Source organism: Colobus angolensis, unplaced genomic scaffold (assembly GCF_000951035.1).
Source record: "Colobus angolensis palliatus isolate OR3802 unplaced genomic scaffold, Cang.pa_1.0 Scaffold392, whole genome shotgun sequence".
NCBI lineage: Eukaryota > Metazoa > Chordata > Mammalia > Primates > Cercopithecidae > Colobus > Colobus angolensis.
This window is the reverse complement of record NW_012117288.1, coordinates 358,582-381,472: the sequence shown is the minus strand read 5'-3', so window position 1 is coordinate 381,472 and position 22,891 is coordinate 358,582. Positions and strand designations below refer to the sequence as shown.

The 22,891-nt window shown below is 57.3% G+C and overlaps 2 protein-coding genes across 5 annotated transcripts in view; one reads left to right on the top strand and one right to left on the bottom strand.

Annotated features, from left to right (window-relative positions):
- The window catches only part of SLC5A10 (solute carrier family 5 (sodium/sugar cotransporter), member 10), a 68,665-nt gene that overhangs the window by 23,151 nt on the left and 22,623 nt on the right, over positions 1-22,891 (bottom strand). For all 4 annotated transcript variants that reach the window (XM_011955007.1, XM_011955008.1, XM_011955010.1 and 1 more), the window contains one exon: positions 20,870-21,005. In XM_011955007.1, the coding sequence (XP_011810397.1) occupies positions 20,870-21,005 (136 nt within the window). The remainder of the gene's footprint in view (positions 1-20,869; positions 21,006-22,891) is intronic.
- FAM83G (family with sequence similarity 83, member G) overlaps positions 1-22,891 on the top strand; it is a 34,972-nt gene that overhangs the window by 7,032 nt on the left and 5,049 nt on the right. Inside the window, exons 3-5 of the mRNA XM_011955006.1 lie at positions 10,025-10,192; positions 18,191-18,315; positions 19,010-20,276. Of these exons, the coding sequence (XP_011810396.1) occupies positions 10,025-10,192; positions 18,191-18,315; positions 19,010-20,276 (1,560 nt within the window). The remainder of the gene's footprint in view (positions 1-10,024; positions 10,193-18,190; positions 18,316-19,009; positions 20,277-22,891) is intronic.

Genomic DNA, 22,891 nt, shown 5'->3' with positions numbered 1-22,891 from the left:
CCTCACTCCTGAGAGCTTCTCTCTGGGAGTAGTCTAGGGGTGGAAGTGGTGAGCTCGCTGTCCTGGCAGAAGTTCAAGCAGGGGCTCAGTGGAATGCAGCAGAGAGCATGTGGGCACCAGGTGGCCTGGAAGCCTCAACCCTGCCTTGGCGTGCTTTGTGACCTTGGGCAAGTCCTTTCCAAGCCAGGCTTTCTGGGGCATTAGGATGCTTGATGGCCCCAGTGTCTGTTGCTCTTGGACCCTGAGAAGCTGAGGTTTTAAAGGCTTTTGAATCCATGGTTCTGAGATTTTCCTGTTTGAAAATTCTCAGCTGGTGCCATTTGCTGCCCACATGGGATGGTCTGGTTGGCTGGATCCTGTGCCTGCAAGCCTGGAAGCTCTGAGGATTCTGAAGCTCCTTGTGGCCAGCGGGAAAGGATCTTGCCTTCTTGCCTCATCCACAGGGAATAGCCTTGGTCACCTCATGGCCTTACTCCAAGCTCTGCCAGCCCCTTGTCTCTGCAGTATTCCTGAGCCATGGCAAGGAAGCTGATGTCCGTCTGGGGGAGGTAGGAGACTCAGGGTAGTGCCTCTGTACCACTGGGCTAGGCAGAGCCTCCTGGTCAGAGTGCTCTGGGCATGAGTAGCTTGGGCTTCTTGACCCCGACCCACTGCAGCCATTTGGTGTTCAGAAGGCCTGATCTTCCTTTAATTGGCCTTAATGAGGCTTCAGTCTTAATAGTCAGTGGGGAAGATGTTCACAGAGCTGATGAATGTCAGAGGGGAACGGGACCTCAGAGTTCATCCAGTTTCACTCTCCATGTTACCAAGAAGAGAAACTGAGGCTTAGAGTGGGAAGTGACCCACCATGGACCACCCAGGGAAGGCATGGCAGAGCCAGGGAGGCCCAAGCATTGACCTTCCAGACAGTGCTGAGGGTCAGGTATTTGTTTCAGGAGCTGAGGTGGGCTCTGGGAGGCTGTGGGTGGGTTCAGAGCTTGGAATGGACACAGGGTCCCCCGTTAGGAGAAAAGCCTAGGAACAGGAGACCTCTGCCACTAGTTGACAGGGTGGCACTGGGACAGTGACACCCCCTCTGGAAAACGGGAGTGGCCATCACCACCCCTCCCTGTCTCCAGAAAAGGGACACCTGTGTGCGTGCCAGCTAGTTGACCTAATTATCCTTGCTCTGGCTGGGGTCAGCATTTGTTACCAAGTACACAGACTCCCTTTACCCTGGGAGGCAAGATGAGACTTAGCTAAACTAGTCCTCTTGGTGACAGGCTTTCAGAGCCACTGTATGGGCAAACTGGTTTGGAGATTGCCAGGAGGTGGCAGAGAGCACCATCCAGGGATCCTAGGAGGCCTTCCTAACCCAGAGAACCTCCTTGGGCCTCTTCAGATGGCATCTCACTAATCCTGCCAGCCCCCTGCAGGGGAGGAGGAGGGGAGGGGGAGTAGGATTATGTCATGAGCATAGAAAAACTGAGGGGCTGCAGTCAGGTCTGTCCAAACCGTGCTGCTGGAGGAGGGGGTTGCAGCTGGAGGAGGGAGTGCAGGTTTGCTGGTAATGAATTCTCTCAGCTTTTTTATATCTGAAAAAGTTTTTAGTTTGCCTTTTGTTTTGAAATGTATTTTTGCTGGGTATAAAATTCTAAGTTGATTTTTTTTTTTTTCTTTTTCCATTTAGTGCTTTAAAGATATTGCCTGTTGTCTTGTGGCTTGTAGTGATTCTGATGAGAAGTCCACTTACTTTGTTCCTTGACATGCAGTTGTCTTCTCCTCTGGTTGTTTTTAAGGCTGTCTTTGTTACTGACTTTAAGTGATTTGATTATGATATGCATTGGTGTAGTTTTTTCATGTCTCTTCTGCTTGGCAGTCATTGAGCTTCTGAGACCCGTGGATTTAGTCTTTTTTTTTTTTTTTTTAAATTGAGATAGAGTCCTACTCTGTTGCCCAGGCTGGAGTGCAGTGGCACAATCTCGGCTCACTGCAACCTCCACCTCCTTGGTTCAAGCAATTCTCCTGCCTCAGCCTCCCAAGTAGCTGGGATTACAGTCACATGCCACCATGTCCTGCTAATTTTTGTATTTTTAGTAAAGACAGGGTTTTGCCATGTTGGCCAGGCTGGTCTTGAACTCCTGACCTCAAGTGATCCACCTGCCTCTGCCTCCCAAAGTGCTGGGATTACAGGCATGAGCCACTGCGCCTGGCCTTGGATTTAGTCTTTAATCAAATGGCAGCAGTGTTTTGGCCATTTTTTTTTTTTGAGATGGAGTCTCGCTCTGTCGCCCGGGCTGGAGTGCAGTGGCCGGATCTCAGCTCACTGCAAGCTCCGCCTCCCGGGTTTACGCCATTCTCCTGCCTCAGCCTCCGGAGTAGCTGGGACTACAGGCGCCCGCCACGTCGCCCGGCTAGTTTTTTTGTATTTTTTAGTAGAGACGGGGTTTCACCGTGTTAGCCAGGATGGTCTCGATCTCCTGACCTTGTGATCCGCCCGTCTCAGCCTCCCAAAGTGCTGGGATTACAGGCATGAGCCACTGCGCCTGGCCTTGGATTTAGTCTTTAATCAAATGGTAGAAGTGTTTCGGCCATTTTTTTTCTATTTATTTATTTATTTATTTTTGGTCTCTCCCTCACTGCCAACGCTTGCACTTTCTGAGACTGCAATTACACATATATTGGATGACTTGAAGTTGACCCACAGTTTGCTGATGCTGTGATCATGTTCTTTCAGTCTTTCTGTGTGTCATCTTGGATAGTTTCTACTTACATGTCTTCAGGTTCACTAATTCTCTCTTCTATAGTGTCTAATCTGTTAATTCCACCTAGTATATTTTTAATCTTAAATGTTGCATTTTCACCTCTTAAATTTCGATTTGTTGGCTAAAAAAAAAAGTCTTCCACATCTCTACCTAACTTTTTGAACACATGGAACACAGTTATAACTGTTTTCATGTCTTTGTCTGCCAATTCTAACATCTGTGTCAGTTTTTGGTTGATTTGGATTTTTTTTTTCCTCTCACATGCATCATGTTTTCCTGTTTCTTTGTGTGTCTGGTAATTTTTTTTTTTTTTTTTGAGGCGGAGTCTCGCTCTGTCGCCCGGACTGGAGTGCAGTGGCCAGATCTCAGCTCACTGCAAGCTCCGCCTCCCGGGTTTACGCCATTCTCCTGCCTCAGCCTCCCAAGTAGCTGGAATTACAGGCATGCGCCACCATGCCTGGCTAATTTTGTGTTTTTAGTAGAGACGGGGTTTCACCGTGTTAGCCAGGATGGTCTCGATCTCTTGACCTCATGATCCGCCCGTCTCGGCCTCCCAAAGTGCTGGGATTACAGGCTTGAGCCACCGCGCCCGGCCGTGTCTGGTAATTTTTAATTGGATACCAGGCATGTTGGATTTTATGTTGTGGGCTGCTTATAGTTTTTGTTTGTTTTGTTTTCTCCTTTAAATATTTTAGAGCCTTGTCCTGAGATGCAGTTACGTTACTTGGAAACAATTTAATGCTTTTGTGGCTTCCTGTCAAGCTTTATTAGGCAGGTCCAGAGTCGACTTCACTCCAGGGTAGGAGTTGCAAATTATGGACCCCCGGCCAAAGGAAGCCTGTTGCTGGCTTTTATAAACAATAGAATACAGACATTTATTTATATACTTTCTTTGGCTGCTTTTCTGTTACACCAGCGGATTTGAGTAGTTGTGGCAGAGAACATACGGCGCTCAAAGCCTCACATATCTACCCTCTGGTTCTTTAGGAAGTTTGCTTATGCCTGGTCTAGGACTTATTTGTCCACTGCTGAGGCAGTATCCTTCTGAGGAGCCCCCTGCAGGCCCTGTGTGTTAGAAGGGGTTTCTCTTCTGGCTGGGGGCACATACACTATTCCTGGTCCTGTGTGAGCACCAGCAATTGTTCCAGCTGCCCCCTTCTGGTGGTTCTCTGCTCAGCTTCCCCTTTCAGGTGGTTCCCTTCTCAGCCTCAGTAGTTTCCTCATGTTCGGGTGCTGCTCGGCCATCAGCCAAAGACTCCGGGGCGACCCTCTGCAGGTCTCTGGAGTTCACTCTGTGCAACTCTCTCCCCTGTGGCACTCCGTCCTGCAAATCCTAGCTGCCACACTCAGAGTGAACCCTGTCTCCTCAACTCAGGGAAACCACAAGACTCCACGGGGGCGCCCCTCCCTGTGCTGCAGCCTGGAAGTAGTGGGGCAATCTAGGGTTCAGCTGGTTTGTTCCTCTTCTCTCAGGGATCACTGTGCTGATTGAAGCCTGTTGTCCGTGGCATCATAGATTTTATCCGGGTTTTTTATTGCTAAGGCAGGAGGGTAAATTCCATCTCTGTCATTCCATTATGGCTGTAAGTGGAAGTTGAATCCAAGGTCATCATGGCCACCACCTCAACCTTTAGGACAGTCTGCTGCATTCCTGTGAGCAGCCCTGACACATCAGTTACGGCCTTCCAGCTGGCCTGGAGGGAAGTGAGACGCTCCTGATCTGTTCACCCCAGAGGGAGCCGTGGGTCTGGTGAGATGGGACTTGGGTTGGTGGGAGGACGAGGAGGGTCCATGCAGCTGCCGTTTGTGCATCCCATGCTGGGGCTTCACCTGCATGAATTCACTTTAATTTCCAGCAACCTTGTGGGTGGGGATTGTTACTGTCCCCATGAGGAAACGAAGGTGCTTGCCCATGGCCGTGCAGCTTCCCAGGAGGAGCTGAGATTGGAGCCAGCGGGTGCGGAGCCCACACTGCCACTCTCTGGGCATCTGCCATCAGAGCTGGAGAATAACGAACCCCAAGATGAGAGACTCTCTCACCCCCTGCACTTCTCAGGTGGGAAAGTGAGGCCCAGATAGGCCTAGGGACTTGTCTGCAGTGTGCACAGTATCTATGGCTGCTTCAGGGCTCCAGGCTCTGGGGCAGGCTTGGGGGTATCTGCCCTCCACCTGCCTGCAGCATAGTGAGGAGGGAGAATATGGCCACCTCTCTCCTCTCTCTTTGTAAGGCTTGTCATGTGCAGGTTGGAAACTGTCCCCTCTTACCCAAGTCTTGGGACTCAGTCCTTGGGGAGACTCCATTGCTGTGCCTGAGAAGAAATATGCAAGTGATACACGCTCAACCCAGACAGATCAGAGTGACGACAACGGGAGGCCGGGGCTGCACTGGAGTTGGGATTTGAAGGACAGGTAGTTGTCGTCTAGGCAGATGCAAAATGGGCAGGTGGCAAGGAGAACAGCATGTAGGAGACACGGTGGCTTGAGGCAGGATGCGTCGGGGAGAGGGGTCAGGACACGCTGGTCAGGGCCCCCCTGAAGAGGTGCTGCTGCAGAAGCCGGGCCTGCGCACCCGTGGTTTCCCACCATGTTCGGAACCAGGCCAGCCCGTCTTGCCCCTCCCCTCCTCCCCAGGCACCTCTGTGGAGACCTGCTCTACCCACTCCCCCTGCGAGGGCACTTCTGCTTCAAGAGTGGTTCTGAGGTCACAGGAATGCTAGGGAACAGCTGTTCTGGGTGTCAGGAGCCATAGGCTGTTGTTGGCACCTGTGAGGCAGGAGCCCTGTGGGGAGGCAGGGAGAGGGCGGCCACCAGCACTTCCTCTCCCAGACCCGTGGGCACAATGAGATGTGCTAGCTGCCCAGACAGGCTCTGCCAGGCACCGGGCAGGGAACAGGAGTTGGGGTCCCTCGGCAGGAACATCAGAGACGAAGGGCCGTGGACATCTTGTCCACCTTCTCCATTGGACAGATAAAGAAACTGAGACCCAGAATGCAGATGTGGCTCGCCCAAAGCCCAGCCTAGAGCTCAGGCGCCGGTGCTGGGCCCATTCTGCCCGCTCCACCCTTGCTCAGGGGGCTCCAGCTGGGGCTGAGGGAGATTGAGGAGGCGCATGCCTGTGCTCCCTGCCTCTGTGACCTAAAGCCCTGTCCCACCCTCAGTGCCCGCAGCCAGCGTTATGGGGCTTCAGGCCGTGTCTGCTGGGGGTCAGTGGCCACAGGTGGGGTACTCCTTTGTGTGAGATGCTGTCACCCCTCCACCCCAGCTCAAGCCGCTCCGGTCACTGCCTGGGTGATGGAGGTGCCCCTGGCAGGGCACTGGGGATCCCCATGCAGCACCACCTTGGACCAGTGCCCTCCCCTCTCCCAGCCACAGTTTCTGCATCTCTCACATGGAGGCAGATGTTCACCTGTCCCAAGGACACAGAGGGACACGGGGGATTTGAGACACAGGCAGAAGACAGGGTGGAGAGGGCCGGCGGATCCACTGGGCAGGGAGGGTACAGCATGGGAGGAGGTGCTCATAGGGCGGGGCGCTGGAGGGCTCGTGCATCTGGACACCCCTGGACAGACGTGCAGGAGGCGTTTGGGCACCAGGAGCCCCCAGGGAGAGGCCTGGGCTGGGGCAGGCGCAGGCTCGCTTTTGGCTCACTGGAGCCCAGTGCCCATCCCACATCCCTGCTGGTGTCCCAGCACGTGCAGCCTGCCTGCCTCTGCCCCCAAGGTGTGGCCGTCCTCCCACACCCTGCCATCTTGGGTCATCCTCCCACACCCTGGCAGGAGCCAGATGGTTGTCTTGGGCATTGGGCCTCCTGGGTTCTGCAGCTGCATCTTTGAGGCCTCAAGGCTGCCCAGCAGAGGCCTGTCCATCAGTAAGATGCACAGGGACCACTGGGCTCCCTCCTTCACCTGGGAGCTGGGCTCTGTGGCCTGCACAGATTACAGACTGCTGGGCTGGGAGCTGCCCATCGGCTCTGACAATGGGGCCTGGGGTGCAGGACACGCACATGCCCGCCCGCCATGCCTGCCCCTATGCCAGCTGCTCACATGGACATGGCTGGTTCCTGCCTCAGGAGCGGAACAAGCTCAGTGCTGGGACCCAGGCCACCCACCTCCTGCCCAGTATGGCCCCTGACATACAGCAGGCAGAGCTGGTCTTTGGAGTCAGCCTCTCCTCTCATTTCCACAGCCCTTGCCCTGCCCAGGACCTCTGAGAGGATGTGCGGGCTTGGGGCCGCGGGAAGCATCTGGTACTTTTCTTGACTTGGGCCAGCTCTGCCAATGTGTGAACTGGATGGAACCACAGAGGCAAGCCAGGCCCATATCCCCATTTGACAGATGGGGAAACCAAGGGCCCAGGAGGGGCTGTGGTCCTAGGTGGCCTGATTCCTGCAGTCGTTCCCAGACCAAGCCAATTGGTCTTGTTCTCAGTTGATAACAGCTCTCTAAGACCTTCCTTAAACCAGGCCTCATCCTGGGCCCAGACAAGGGCTCTGCTCTTGCTGAGCTCACAGTGTCACGAGTGAGCTGGGCCTCCCAACAGAGTTACGTAAGGTAGCGAATGCCTCTGTGCCTCAGTTTCTTTATCTGCAAGATGGGAAAAAGAACCACTGCCTCGCGGTGTGCTTGTGAGGACTGAACAAGGTAACAGTTGTAAAGGCTCCTTATAAACCATCAAGCAGCCCAAGGGCCCAGGACTGATGCCCAGTCTCTTGTGCAGAAGGTGCTCTGGGTGGGGCAGGGCCCTGGGTTCTAGCCTCAGTCACGGACTGTGATCCCAGCTTTCCTGTGTATAAAATGGGAAAGGGCATGACAGGACTCAAGAGCCCCCAAGAAACCTTTGTGACTCCATAGGCAGGCCAGGCTATTGGGGGTTGCCTGTGGAGCACCAGGCACCCCCTCCCCATCCCCAGCATAAGCTCATATCTGTTACAAACCCATCTCTGACCACGCCAGGCACTGAGCCCAATGCCTGGGAAGAGCCAGCACTGTGGGGGGATCCATTTTGGGGGGCAGGCACCAACATATCCAACCTGACAGCAGAAGGTCCCTGGATCAAGCACCCTGCTGGCTGAGGGCAACGTGGGGAATGGCGCACATGGCGCGGGTCCTGCTGGGGCATGTCCCCCAACTCAAGCCCAGGGCAAGTCCCCATCTGCCATGGTAGGCAGGCCCTGGAGCTCTCCAAGGAGAAGCATGCCTGCTGCGCCCTCATTAGGCTCTTTTCCAGGGTGGCACGTGAGGCTGTTTGCTTGCTCAGAAGTGGCTTAACTAAGGAGATTCTGGGGCTGCAGTGGCTTTGGGTCTGGGAGATCCCAGGCAGGGAGGACCCTGCTACCATCACACACCCCTGCCCAGTGTCTCATCACCCTTGACTGGTGGCTCAATCCAGGGTCATGGTGACCAGCCCGCATTGTGTCTCCTCTGCTCTCTCACCCACCCCCTCTCCAAGCAGTCTCTGGCCTTCCTTGAACATCTCCTGGGTCAGGGAGTGAGCTCCCTCTCAAGATCCCTGTCTAACCTTGGACAGCCCTGGGGGCAGCAAGTTCTTCCCATCTGGTGCCAACATCTGCCTCTCCTGCCAGTCGTAGACCCTGCATCAACCAGCTACTCCCTCTGCCTCAAAACAGCCCTTCAGAAACAGAGAGATAGGGAGCAGCAGTCATCTCCACAGAGGACAGAGAGAACCCTAGGCCTTGGAGTTGTGCGAGTCTCAGCTGGTTGCACACCTCCGCTTCTGCTCTGGGGGGACCACTGTCTCCCAGGCCCTCCGAGACTAAACATCCAAGGCGAAGGGCTGGAGATCAACCCTGACCTGACTCGGAGGTGGGTCCAGGCCCTGGCCCAACTTGCTTTGTGACATCCAACAAACCTTACGACCTCATTGAGCCTCAGTTTACCTGGGTGCATGCTGGGCTGTCCCCACCATGGTGCCTGTGAGAGGCTGCAGGAGTCAGACTGACAAGACCCCCTGTAAACGGTAACGTGCAGGGTGACTGTGGGAGAAAGGCAGCAAACAGGCGTCACCAAGCGCCCCCCCACCATCCCCAGTCGGGCTCTTTGCAGGTGCTGCGGTATTCAGGTGTGCTCAGTTCTCCTGAGAGATGGAGCCTGATGTAGTGATGAGAAAACTGGGTCCAGAGAAGCCAGGTGTCTTGCTCAGGGTCACACGGTGAGTCTGAGGCAGGGCAGGTATGGAGCCCTCCCCTCTGCTGGAGTTTGGGCTTTGGTGCCAGATGAACAATGGGTGTCAGCAGGGGCCTGAGGCCCAGGAGGAGCCCAGATGGGCCTGCAGGGGCCAGCCTGGTGAGCTCACTGTGGGGCGTGCAAACACATCCCCAGCAGGCTCCAGACCGCCTCCATTACCCTGAATCTCCGCATCCCAGCAAGGCTGACTTCTGCTCCCTGGCAAACCTGGGTAATCTGTAGCCTGACTCTGTCCCCAGCTTGCTGTGTGACCCAGGGCAGGTCCCTCACCTCTTCTCCAGGGGGTCCTCAGACCTAGGACAGGGATGGTGGTGCCAGCCTCGGAGGGTGGCAGGGGTGGGGCCGCCCAAAAGCGGGACATATGTCTGCATCAGCAGTGTGAGCAGCTGTGGCCAGGCACAGGCCTTGGCCTGACTCCCTCTTCCTGCTGCCCAGGGACAGGGAGGGGACTAGGTGTGAGAGAGGCCTGACAGTCACTGAGCCCCACTGGGGCCGGGCCCATATCACCTCATCCTGTCCTTCTGCATGCTCCACCTCACACCTTCACCCACCCAGGCTTCCTGCCCTGTTGGTGGTGCTTGGCTGGGCTGGGGGTAGGTAGGTATACCCTGACCTCTGAGGCCCCACCCTGAGCCAGGTCCAGCAGGTCACCTGCTGTAGGGACAGATATTGTCAGCTGACAGGAAGAGCACCTGGGTTTAGGCACTGGCCAAAGTCCACACCGGCCCAGGAATGCAGGGGAGGCCCCAGGGAGCCGCCACGCCAGCTGCTGCCCTTCCGGTCATTGACACATCAGGTCCATCTCAGCATCCCCAGGTATTATAAGGAGGGCAGAGTGTAGCCGGCCCTGGCCTGGGAATGCACCGACACAGGGCCCCTGGGCTGAGCCCAGAACTGGTACTGCAACTAGAACTTCAGGGCAAGAGAGGCCCCTGGTCCTGGGCCTGAGGCTCCAGGAGTGGGGCCAGAGTGGGCACCCGTGAGAGGCTGGTGGCACGGGAGGGCTGTGCGTTCTGCCAGGGCACCCTATCCCCACTGCTGCACTGTCTGACAGGCCCCAGTCTCTCTTGCTCCCAGGTGATAGCTGTGGTCATGGACATGTTCACCGACGTGGACATCTTCAAGGACCTGCTGGACGCCGGCTTCAAGAGGAAAGTGGCTGTGTACATCATTGTGGATGAGAGTAACGTCAAGTACTTCCTGCACATGTGTGAGCGGGCCCGAATGCACCTGGGACACCTCAAGGTGAGCAGGCTCCTCACTTGCCTGGGTGGCTGGAGGACAGGGGTCATTCAGTCTGTCAACAAACACTTGAAGTACCTGCCTGCCCAGGACGGAGTCCTGTGCCAAGCACTGAGAGTCCAGTAATTCTAGAGCCTCCTGCCAAGCAGTCACCTAGCCTCTGCTTGAATTCCCTGAGGGACAGGATACTCACTACCTCCAACGTGGCAGAGATAAGATATGCCTTGATTAGGTGCTTGCTGACCAGGTGCTGGAGCTCATGCCAAGTGCTGCATCATGTTATTTCAGAGCAGCCCATGCCGCATCGGGTATCTGTTTGCTTGCATATCTCTGGTGCTAGTGTGCTCACTCCCCCCTCAGGTAGCTCGTGGCCCTTCTAGAGAGCTTCAACTCCCAGAAAGAGCTTCAACTCCCAAGTCCTTTCTTGGGTTGAGCCAAAATCTGTCTCCTTAGAATGTCCATTTACTTGTTTTAGGATCTGACTCAGACGGAGGAAGCTCCCTGAGGCTGAAGTCAGGGAAAGCTTCCGCGATGGCCGCACAGTTGAAGTGAATTTGAGGCACAAGAGCAGAGGAGAAAGAACCTTTGGGGTGGGGGAAACCACGGAACAGAAGTGTATCAGAGAAGGCTGCCGATGGGGTCAGGGTGGGCTGTGGTTCTCAGCACTGCTTTGCTGTGTGTCCTTGGGCATGTCACCTCCCTTCTCTGGGCTACAGGATCTTATTGGTCCAACGCTCTTCTGCCCAGACACCCTGGCGTTTGGTGTCTGGAGCGCTCCTTCTGCCAGCCATCGCTTGGCACCTGCTGTGTGCAGAGCGCTTCCCTGAGAGCAGATCAGCGTGCGTGATGACGGTGGATACTTCTTTTGCATTGATAGTGCGCCAGGCCCTGTCACAGGCACTTTGCATTGGTTAATTTAATCCTCACAACATCCTAGTGGGATAGGGAGTTGTTCCCATTTTGCAGATGAGGGAATAGAGCCACATACCCCGTGTCACTGCTAGTAAGTTAAAGATAGTGAGGTAGGGGCCAGCACCAGACCCTTGGGCTCAGCACCAGCATCTGACAGGTCAGAATTCTGCAGGTTTCAGGCTTGTGGTCCTAGGAGAAGGGGCACCACCAGTCTGGTTAACAAGGGGCCGGGCTCCACGACTATAATTTGTCAGCATTTGTCAAGCGCGCCCACCCCCCTCCCTCCAACCCCAACGCCTCCGGCTGAGTCCTTTCAAGTGGTTGTGAGCACTCCGTGGTGAGTCTCTAGCTCTTGGGACATTTTTAATGTGGTCTCCTTGGTGGGTTGGCCCCAAGCCCCACGCCCACCTCATTCCCTGCCGCGTAATTAGCGCAGGGAATCGATTCCAGTGGCAGACAGCTCACGCCCGAGAGAGCCACAGTGTGGAAAGGCCACTTTGGAAACCTGACTGCAGAAAGCCTGGCCCTGCCCGATGCCCAGGAAGAGACCCCAGTGGGGCCCCACCAGCACCGTGCCCCTGCCCCAGGCCCAGCGAGTGCTTTGCTCTTCCCCCAGTGTGCAGACGCAGGCAGGGAACAAGCCTATCTGCTTGGAGCAGGGACCCTAACCTGGGACCAGCTGCTCCAGAGACCTCGCCTTCTACCCAGTGCCCCCAGGCCCCTTCTCAGCAGAGAAGCCCTGGCTGCTCCTCTGCCTGCAGAATTCTGAGTTTCCAGGAAGTCGGAGGCAATGGGGCAGGTGGGGGGCCTGGAGTGCCTGGGACTGAAGGGGCCTTGAGGTCATTCAGATGAGGCTCCCACAACACAGATGGGGAAACTGAGGTCCGAGGGAGGCCATGCCTTGCCCAAAGCCATTCCCAACAATTTAGGGGTGGCGCCTAAAAGCCAGTAGTGAGAGATCAGTTCTGATAAGGAGGATGCAGATCCCTGGTACTCAAGCAGCAAATAATAAACAATAACTACAAATAGTAATGCAGAGCATCAAAGGATGAACTTGATCCCTCATATTAATTTCTCTTATCCTTTTTATTGGCTCAACCAGTCTTCTAGGACTCCCACCCTAGTCATTCACACCAACTGCTCAACTATCAATAAATCTAGGAATGGCCGTCCCACTATGGGCAGGGGAAGTAATCACTGGCTTCCGTTATAAAATCAAAGCCAACTGCCAGCGCAGCCTGCCCTGGTGCTGCCCACACAGCTCACTGGCCATTGACCTGCCGTGGGACCCGGGCGTGTGGTTCTACCTCTTGGGCCTCGAGTGCCCCATGGGCATGGTGATACCTCACGGGGTTGTGTGAGGGTGAAACGAAAGGAGATGGTGGTTGCAAAGTGCTCTGTGTGCTGAGGAAAGTTATACAGCTGCTGGCAAGAACCATACATTCTAAACCCCAGGCCCTGGACTGGGGCAGGGGCTTGGGTACGTGGCCTGCCCTGTCCCACCCCCAGCCCTTCCGCTGGCTGTGACCAGCCAGGCAGGGAGGACAGCTGGCACTGCAGGTCCCTGGCCCAGCCTGCCCTGCTCGGCCGTCTCGCTTTCCCAGGGAAGGTGGCAGGGTCTGTAGGGTGACGTATCTAGGAGCTAGACACCTCCATGGGAAAGTGTGCCCTGGCTTCCTCATTCTCGCCTCTGAGCTTGCCCTTCCACAGCCCTGGGCGGGTGGCCAGAGGCCCTGAGAGCCCAGCTCCAGCCAAGTGTCACCCTGTTGGAGGGCCTACCTTCCCCACCTACCTCCCTCGCCTTGGGCTAGCTGGGCCCAGACCTGTCCCAGGAGCACTGCCGTTGCCGATAATCCCTGGGCCTGCCTTCAGCTGCCGCCACCCCTGCCCAGCTCTGCACCAACCTGCCCCAGCTCCTTCGGGCCCAGGGTACAGGTTTTCTGGTAGGGTCATCCTTATGACCTTGGGGTGTCAGGTGCCAGTTTGGGGGTGATAGCAGGAGCCAGTCCTGAGCCCCAGCTGCGCCACTTGCATGGTAACCTTGGGCAGAGTCACTGAATCTTTCTAGGCCTCCATTGTCTTGTCTGCAAAATGGGGATATGGTCATGTATTTGTCGGGGCTGCTGTGAAGAGTGAAGGAGGCCGTTTGTGTGGTGGGCCTTCAGTCATGAGCTGCCTTCCCATCCTGTTTTTGGCTGGGGACAGGCACAGCCCCACCGTGAGACGCAGCTCTGGTCTGAGTGCTAAGCGACTTTCTTTCCCTCTGCGCCAGGGTCTGGCCGTGGTTCACCCTGACTCAGCTCCTTCTTCCTGAGCTTAGAGCCCACACCAACACACTCTCGAAACTCTGCGCTATTGCTTGGGCCGAGCCCACTCCTGGTCCCCAGATGAGGCGGGAGCAGCGTGCACCAGTGTCTCCCCAAGTGTGGGGCTCCCAGCCATTCCTGAGCACCTCAGCCAGTCGCCCTGGCCGGCCCCTGATGGCCTTCCAGGTGGGAGTACGGAAATGATTACCCCAAATGACAAATGGGGAGCAGGCCTTGGGAAGAGGACCAGACCTTTCACTGCCACCCCCTAGGGTCACAGGACCAGGCCGCATGACTTGGCTGCTTTTGGGGGTGATACTGGGTGTAGGGGGATGCTCCCGGGCTAACAGGAGACAGGCTGGGCCTGAGGCTCCCAGCTTAGGACAGACAAGAGCCATGAGATGCCCGTACAGCCAAACTGGAAAAACTAGCAGCCCCTGGGCACAGGCCAGACCTGTTTCCCATTTCTGATGAACAAAGAAACATCAGCTGGGATGGCCATGGGAAGGCACGCGGTGAGGACGTGAGGATCACTGCCGCTCAGGCCTCACGCTGGACACGCCCGACGCAGCCTTTACGCTGCCCAGGTTCCCCCCGTCCCCGGGGATGCCTGAGTCTTGCTGTCTCTACTTGAGCCTGGGTCTGTGATGGATTCACGGTATAAGGCAGGGGTTCTCGAACGGGGGGATTCACTCTGCTGAAGGACATTTGGCATTTTTAACTGTCACACCTAAGGGGTACTACCAGCATTGAGTGGCCAAGGATGTTGTTAAACATCCTACACTGCTGGGGACAGGTCCCACACAAAAGGGGACGTGTATCAGTTGCGCAGAGGCTGAGCAGCCCTGGCCTAGGGGAGAGAGGAGCCCCTCAGACCAGGGCCTTGGAGCTAGGCTGGCCCTGCCCCTTCATGCCGTCACATACTTTGGGCCAAATGTGGTTCACAAAGGGCCCACCACCCCAACTTCACAACAGCCTGGAGAAGGCCAGGGTGAGTGTTGACCGCCCTTCCCCACCCTCCACAGAGATCGAGACAGGCCCTGTAGAGGAGAGGGGAGGCTGCTGGGGGCCAGCACCTCAGGCAGCCAGGCTCCCGCTGCCATGTTGGGCTCTGTTCCTTGCATTCCTCACACTAGGTCTGGCCTGGCCTCAATGTTCCCAGCTCAGACCTGGTCAGGATGCATCTCTGGGCCTCCCCACTCGTCTGCTGGGCCAGGAGATGCCGACAGGGCCCTGAGGAGGTGGGTGATGAAGAAACCCTGTCCTCAGTCCCGGCCCACCCCAGGGCTACTCGGAGACAGTGGCAGGTCACTTCCCCTCCCTGAGCCCCCCAACCACCCACCCCGTATGGCTGACAGTCTTGGCCTCTCTGGGGAGTCCGTGCCTTCCTGAATGTTTTGTGGTCCTCTGTGTTGGTCCCCCACAGCCCACTGTGCCACTTCCAGTTCTTGGGGCACCCACTGGGAGCCGGACACTTTCCCTGGGTGGGCCCCACCTATACTGTGGCTCTATTCAGTCCTCGAAGCAGACTTGCAGCACAAGGATGAGTAGGCCCTTTTATAGATGAGAAAACTGAGGCCTGGAAAGAAAGGCCTTGGTTGGCGTCCATTTGGTGCTAGGACTGGAGCCTGTTTAACTGGAGCTCAGGAATGCCTAGACCCTAGACCCACTCTGCTCCAGGGACACCTGGGCTCAGCCCCCTCTACGTCCCACCAGCGGGTTTGGTACAGTTGGATCACGTGTCCTTCAAGCCCATGTGGCCTAGAGGCCTGCGGGGATTGGGGGCAGGGTGCTGTAGTTTGCCCCAGCCCTGGAGTCCCCACCTTGCCACCCTCTGAGAGCAGATGAAGCACCGCCCGGCCATCCTCTCCTGCCCTGACTCGCCCTTGACGTCCTCTCTTACGTATGAGGAAACTGAGGTCCCAGAGGGTCCAAAGACTTGCCCAGGGCACCCCTCTTGGGTCAGCCCCGGCGTCCCTCCACCCATTTGCTGTTCTCTGCCGGGGGTGTCCCAGGAGCTCAGAGACAATGTGGCTTTGTGGGATCCTCCACCTCTGCACACGTGAGCCCAGAGTCTTGAGACGTTACCTCATCCAGGCCAGGCCCGGTGGGGTGGGGCCCTTCCAGGCACAAGCTGGGGAGCAGGTCACGAGGCAGGAGGTGGGGGGCTCTGCTGCTGAGCCCCAGGTAGAACGGGCCTAAGAGTTGGAGGCCCGCCCTGCTGTGTGCTAAGGGAGACTAAGGCCCAGCAACGGCCCGGGACTTGCTTCGAGTCACACAGCGAGTCAGCAGCCCAGCCAAGGTCTGCGCCCCACATGGAGGCTGAGTCACTCTGAGATGGAAGTGGTGACTCTCCGAGCCCTCATCAGGACAAGGTTTGGAATGGGTGGGGACAGACACTGTCCAGAGGGGTCCTGATGCTGGTGGCCAATTTTCCAGGCTAAGGAGGGGCCTGTGGCTGGGCCAGGAGCCTGCAGGAGGCGATGGAGCTGGGCTTGGTTGGGCTCAGTGACAGGGAAGGCCTTGTACCTCCAGGATCTTTGTCCAGATCTTTGTCTGACTTCTCAACCTGAGTGTGCTCCGTGTTGGGTACAAAGTCACGAGTGCTAATTGTCCTGGGCCGTGGCCAGCTTCCTGCTGAGCTGGCTGTGTGCAGACCTGCAGCCTGCGGGGCAGGGAGTGGGGGGGCCGGCGAGGGCAGTCCAGAGCAGAGCTTATCTGCCTTCTACACTGGGCCCTATGACAAGGTGATCGTTTATCCCACGGGTGGGCATCAGACAGGGACTCACCCACGGCCCACACCTGCCCGCCTCTGTGGTTGCTGGCCTGGGGCCACTGCAGCCCCAGGGGTCTGGGACACGGAAAGGACTGGCGGGGCAGGAGGCTGGATGGCATGGCGGGCGGCTCTGCTCTCTCAGGCTTCCCTCCTCTCCCATAGCATTCACTTCACACACCCACTCCCTGATGCCAGAACTGCTCCTGAGATGCACACCCAACCCCATCGTTTTTGCTCTAAATCCTCCCATGGCTCCCTGTTGGCCCCAGGGCCAAGCTCAGGCCCTAAAGAAGGCGCAGGGTCTTTTCCCAGGAGACCGCCCCTGCTCGCTCTGCAGGCTCTGTCACCCACCCCTCCTCCCCTGAGGTGCTCTGGTATAAAGGCCTCTCATGCCTGGCCTTTGAGTCCCTTCCCTGGAATGCTTCCCCACCTCCCCCTGTGACCCATGTCATCCTTTCCTGGGAGCCTCCCGGCCAGCCCTTCACCCTTCGGGCTACTCCTCTGCAATCCTGGGCATTCAGCTCGTTTTCGTTTACCCCCCTGCCTCCGCTTCATCTCCCGGGGGGATCCTCATCACAGGCATCTCTGTCTGCAGCTGGGGGCCTCGGCAGGGGCTGATGACTGTGTGAATGAGTGGGGTGAATAAGCTGGGGCCAGTGAGTGGGTGAGGGGACAGACCAGTAAGTCACAGCTCAGTCTGACTAAGAACATGTCATAGCCGAGAGCCAGCAGCCGGCACAGAGCTCCTCAGGAGTGAGTGAGCCTCCCATCACAGGAGGCATGCAGGCAGACCAGTCAGGAATCCCTGGAGTTGGTGTTAAAACTAGATTCCCCGCCTGACCGCAGGTCTCCTGAGTCAGACCCTCAGGGCACCCAGGAGCATTTCTTACAAACTGCCCTGGACATGGGCCACATGAGCCCCAGATCCCCTTTACACCTGAGATTCTACTCAGGGATGCCCTTGGCCATCCTCGACACCTGGGTTTCAGCTAGGCTCGCCCTGCCCTTCCTGGGGTCTGCCGTGGCCAGCACCAGCCTTTACCATGTGCTCCTCCCTCACAGCAGGCCCTGCTACCAGGGAAAGGGAAGTCAGCACCTGGAACTTGCAACACACAGGCCCTTGGCAGCTCCAGAGACTCCACACTGGGACAGAGGGCCCTTGTGTGGCCAGGGTCCAGGAAAAGCCTGGTGACAGCCTGGCCTTGGAGCTGAGGCAGTTGAGGGACCCGCTGTGCTCCTAATGCCCAAGGAGCCCTCTTCTCCTTGGGTCGCATCTCCCTTTGCCACAGTCTCTTGAGGACCTTCCTGGTCTGCTCCTGGGCCAAACAGTGTAAGCCGGCACCTAATTGAATCTCTGACCATTTACAGGACCTGGCCTGGGTGCTGGGTGGTGTCCTGGCCATGGGGAAGGAGAAAGGTTTGCTGTGAGTCCTGCCCTCAGAGCAGAGCCCAGCAGAGACTGGGGTGTTGAGAAGCACAGGGGAGCGGCCTGGTAGGGCCACGCACCCTGGAGGGCCACAGACTTATTGGAGTGTAAGGCCCAGATTCTGAAGGGCAGGCCCCCTTCCTGCCCTCCTCTGGCTGCATCACCCCCTAGCCATGCACAAAACACTTCCAAAACATGTGCACATCACCCTCCCGCTCAGGACCCCACCACAGCATCCACCACCCATGGCAGCATTTCCCAAACTGGCTGGCTGTGCAAGCCTTTTCCTGCCTGATGCTGCTCTTCAGACACCTTTGGGGCCAAAGCTCAGACCATCTAATCCCACCCGCTTTGTACCAGTGGCTGCCCCCTCTGCAGCTTCACGGCTCAGCAACTCCCTCCTTACCCCGGGCCCTGCAGTCCCAGACACACCAGCTCCTTTCTCCAGGCCTTGTAGCCTCTTCCTTCCCCTCCTGACTACCCCAAAGTCCCCTTTGAGCCCTGGGCAGCTACTGTCCTCCCCTCGCCCTGTGTGGTCAGGGCTGCAGTCGTGTAATTCTGTCTCTTGGTTCCCAACACAGAATCTCAGAGTGCGGAGCAGCGGGGGAACCGAGTTCTTCACGCGGTCGGCAACCAAGTTCAAGGGTGCCCTGGCCCAGAAGTTCATGTTTGTGGATGGAGACCGGGCTGTGTGCGGCTCCTACAGGTGACTCTCCAGCTTTCAGGGAACTTGTGGGAGAGGTACCTCTGGTTCCCAACTGGCTTCTGTCCTTAATGCTAACTTACGACATCCTGGTTATTCCAGTTCATTGATCCCAAGGCTGCTGAGGTGTGCGCAGGGCTGGAGCATACCTGCCTGTCTGTCTCTGGAGTCAGGCAGAGAAGGGCTTTTTCTGAGGACACTGTTGTTCCAGCTTGGAGACGTCACCGGCCTGGAGGTGGGGTGTGCCTAGGATGTGCCTCCGCAGCGTATAGGGGTCACTCTAAGAGCTGTCCTCAGGGGTGGGACCAGCTGTGTGGGCACCACCACATGCGGCATGGGGTGGGCACTGCCCATGGTTACATGGGGGTTGGTGGCAGCATAGACACATGGCAGCAGTGGCCACCATGTGTGGCACCGTCCAGGGCCTTCCTGAGCTGCTTAGTGAATCCTGTACCAGCCTGAGAGGAGCACAGTGCCGTGCCATTTGTAGAGGTGGGAACAGGCTTGGTGGCACCAACTTGCTTGACATCCCAGACTCAGTCTGACCCCACAGCATGCACCTGCTCTCTGCCCCCATTCACTTCTCGATCCCAGGGCCCTGTGGCCACAGTCTGAGGCTCAGCAGCTGCGGGTGCAGAGGGGCTGCTGGGGGAAGCAGGGTCGTGTGCCTGACCAGCGCCCCCTCCCTCTGTTGCAGCTTCACGTGGTCGGCCGCGCGGACGGACCGAAATGTGATCTCCGTGCTGTCTGGCCAGGTGGTGGAGATGTTTGACCGGCAGTTCCAGGAGCTGTACCTCATGTCACACAGCGTGAGCCTCAAGGGCATCCCTATGGAGAAGGAGCCGGAGCCAGAGCCTATCGTGCTGCCCTCTGTGGTCCCCCTGGTGCCCGCGGGCTCTGTGGCCAAGAAGCTCGTCAACCCCAAGTACGCACTGGTTAAGGCCAAGAGCGTTGATGAGATTGCCAAGATCTCCTCTGAGAATCAGGAGGCCAAGAAGCCCCTGGGGCTGAAGGGCCCAGCGCTGGCCGAGCATCCAGGGGACATCCCCGAGCTGCTGCCACCCATCCACCCAGGACTGCTCCACCTGGAGAGGGCCAACATGTTTGAGTACCTGCCCACGTGGGTGGAGCCAGACCCGGAGCCTGGCAGCGACATCCTGGGCTATATCAATATCATCGACCCCAACATCTGGAACCCCCAGCCTAGCCAGATGAACCGCATCAAGATCCGTGACACCTCCCAGGCCAGCGCCCAGCACCAGCTGTGGAAGCAGAGCCAGGACAGCAGGCCCCGTCCAGAACCTTGCCCTCCCCCAGAGCCCAGTGCCCCTCAGGATGGTGTCCCAGCTGAGAATGGCCTCCCCCAGGGGGACCCTGAGCCACTGCCCCCTGTGCCCAAGCCCCGGACAGTCCTTGTGGCAGATGTACTAGCCCAGGACAGCAGTGGTACTGGCTGGGCCCTGGAGCTCCCCAAAGAGGAGGCTCCCCAGAATGGGACAGACCATAGGCTACCCAGGGTGGCAGGCCCAGGACATGCCCCACTCCAGGGGCAGCTATCTGTGACCCAGGATGACTCCGACAGACTCGGGGTGGGGCTCCCCAATGGGCTGGATGGGGCGGAAGAAGAAGATGATGACGACTACATAACCCTCAGTGACCAGGACAGCCACTCAGGCAGCTCCGGCCGTGGGCCTGGCCCCCGACGGCCCTCAGTGGCCTCCTCTGTGTCAGAGGAGTACTATGAGGTGAGAGAGCACTCAGTCCCTCTCCGGAGGCGCCACTCAGAGCAAGTGGCCAATGGGCCAACCCCACCACCGCGCCGGCAGCTGAGTGCCCCCCATATAACCCGAGGGACCTTTGCTGGACCCCAGGGTGGCTCCCCGTGGACCCAGAGTCGGGGGCGAGAAGAAGCAGATGTGTCGAGGAGGATGCAGGCCCAGCGCTCCCCAGATAAGGAGGCACGGGTGAGTCAGGGTCCCTGCACACCAGGTGTCATGAGTCCCTCCCTGCTAGCCACCCAAGAGCCCGAGCTGCTGTCTTCTGGGCTACCGTGTGCCTGACTCTGATGACTTCAATTCCCTTCTTACAGATGGGGAAACTGATGAATAGGCAGGGGTGGGAACCATCCAGGGCCGTATGGAAGGCCATCGTTAATGCTGGAGACTCTTGGTCCCAGAGTCCTGAAAAGGCAACCTAAGGAAATGCACGTTTCCCCACCCATAGGTCTCCAATGCCTGTAGTTAGAGGATCTTGATGGCACCTTCCAGGTGGGTGACACAGTCCCTAGTTTGCAGATGAGGAAACGGCGGGGCACAGGGACATTCATTTACAGCCTTGAGGTCACGCAGCAGTAAGTGATACCTGTCCAGACCTTGTACCAAGCCACATCATGTTCATCCCTTTGGTTGTGGCCCTGAGGACCACTCTTCCCCACTCCTCAGGTTGGGGAACAGTTCACATCTATCCTTTGCCTCTCCTCCTGGTGACCTTTGCAGAACAAGGTCCCAGAACCCTGGGTGCCCTGCAGCCTGGGCTCAGTGCCCGGAGCCCGCCCTACCTGGGAACAGTGCACGGCTAATCATGCCCGGCATGATGATCAGGCCCATGGGGAGCATCTTGAGGTAGCTGGCCAGGATGGAGCCCGCCTTGGCATGGTTCAGGTCCCGGGCTGACAGTGACCGCTGCACGATGACCTGGGGGTGGAGCGCGAGACGGAGTGAGTCCAAGCCTGAGGGACGCGTGTGTCGGGATTGGTCCTTGGCGGGCCTCAGGGAGTAGGCATGAGGCACGATGATGTCCCATTAGCCCCCGACCCGCCCAAAACAGCCACACTCAAAGCCCCAATACTGTCAGCAACCAACCAGGAGAGCTCACTTCAGCAGGCCAAGCAGCGAGAGCCGAGGTACACTCATTCCCAGGGACTCAGTCCCCTGACCTGCCAATAGGGGAGGTGTGGATCCTGCCCAGCCCACCACCCCTGGCAATTGTCAGGGCTGGAGGAGACCCTGGGTGGGGTGGTATGGGGACACCACCCCTACCCTCATCTCCTGGACCCTCATGACAGCAGCTGGTACATTCATGGTGCCAGGAGCAGACATTGGCGCCAACTGTGTTTGCATGGCTGGCAGAGTTCAGGCGCTTTAAGACCTGGGGTTTGGAAAGCTTGCAGTTCAGTAGCAGAGGGAGGCTAGAAGCTACCTGAGGGCATCGGCCCTTCTGGGCGCCTTCAGCAAATCCTAACCAGGCCTTTCCAGATTTGCAGAATGGGAGGAGGGAGCAGTAATGTGGACCCATAATGTCTGAGATCCCTCCCAGCACTGATATTATGATTCTATTTCAAAAGAGTTACTTTTTAAACAGCTTTATTGAGATATTCACAGACCGTGTAATTCACCCAGTCACAGTGTACACTCCCATGGTTTTTAGCATGTTCACAAAGCTGTACGACCTATGACTCTGAAACGTAAGTATTTTTCCTTTGCAGTTCCACAGTTTAAGTCACCACCTGCAACTTAGCAGCAGGAAGCCTCCGTGATTTTAACTTACTTTCCAAGCTTGCTAGTTTAACGGATAGCTCCCAGCATTTACCCCTAAGCTGTGGATGTCACGGAAACATTAATTACAGAGGCTAGGAGTGTCTGTGGGCTGCAGCCTCCGCATGCAGGGCAAGCTGCTGTCCTTCCTGCTTCTCTGCCAGCTTTCTGTGACTTGGGAGAAGTCCTTGCCTCAGATTGGGCCTCAGCTGTCCCATCTGGACAATGAGAGAGTTAGATGGTGGTTCTGTCTAGGTGCTTGGGAGAGAAGCATTTCCCTAAGACCCTGCATGTCATTCTGCCATTGATGAGATATTTGCCTCTATATTTCCATCTGTGCTTATGGCAGCTGGCCCTGGGATAGGTGCTGTCACCCCAGGTGGAGAAGCTGAGGCTCAGAATTTCCATGAGCTGTGAGGCCTGCCAGTCCCCGTGAATAGGGCAGGGGCTTTCCCCACCCCTGACTGTCAGATAGCAAGGCTGGCCCCCTCACTCAGATGTCAGCAGGCCACTGCTCACCCCCACCTCCCAGCACTCGTGTCCAGTCCCAGCCAGACCCTCTTCCCTGAGGAAGCTCTCACTCCCTGAGTGGCCATTTCACCTTGGACTCCTCGTCTGCAAAATGAGGAGAGTTGTTGCAACGACTTAAGTGAGGCTGCTAGTGTAGCCGGCCAAGCCTGTCCCTGGCTCCTCAAGGGCCTCCGGTGAATATGAGTTCCCTTTCTCAGTGAGTAAGTTTTGGGGTGTGGCCATTGGAGTCAGCACGCTGCCCACGAAAGCTGTGGCTGCTGTTATGACTGAGGCGGCTGCTGCTGACTAAGGGAGGGCACCCAGCCTGGAGCTGCAGCATCAGCAGGTGACAGAGCTGGCAGGACCCTGGGAGGCCTTCTGGTCTGTGCACCACCCTGTTTCACAGACAGGGACACCAAGGCCCAGGGAGGGGCAGGGGCAGAGCCCAGATGGGAGCCCAGACCAGGGCTCTGTCCACTGGACCCTCTGCCTCTTTGTTACTGGATTTGTTTCTGGTTAGAAAAATGCCACCCATT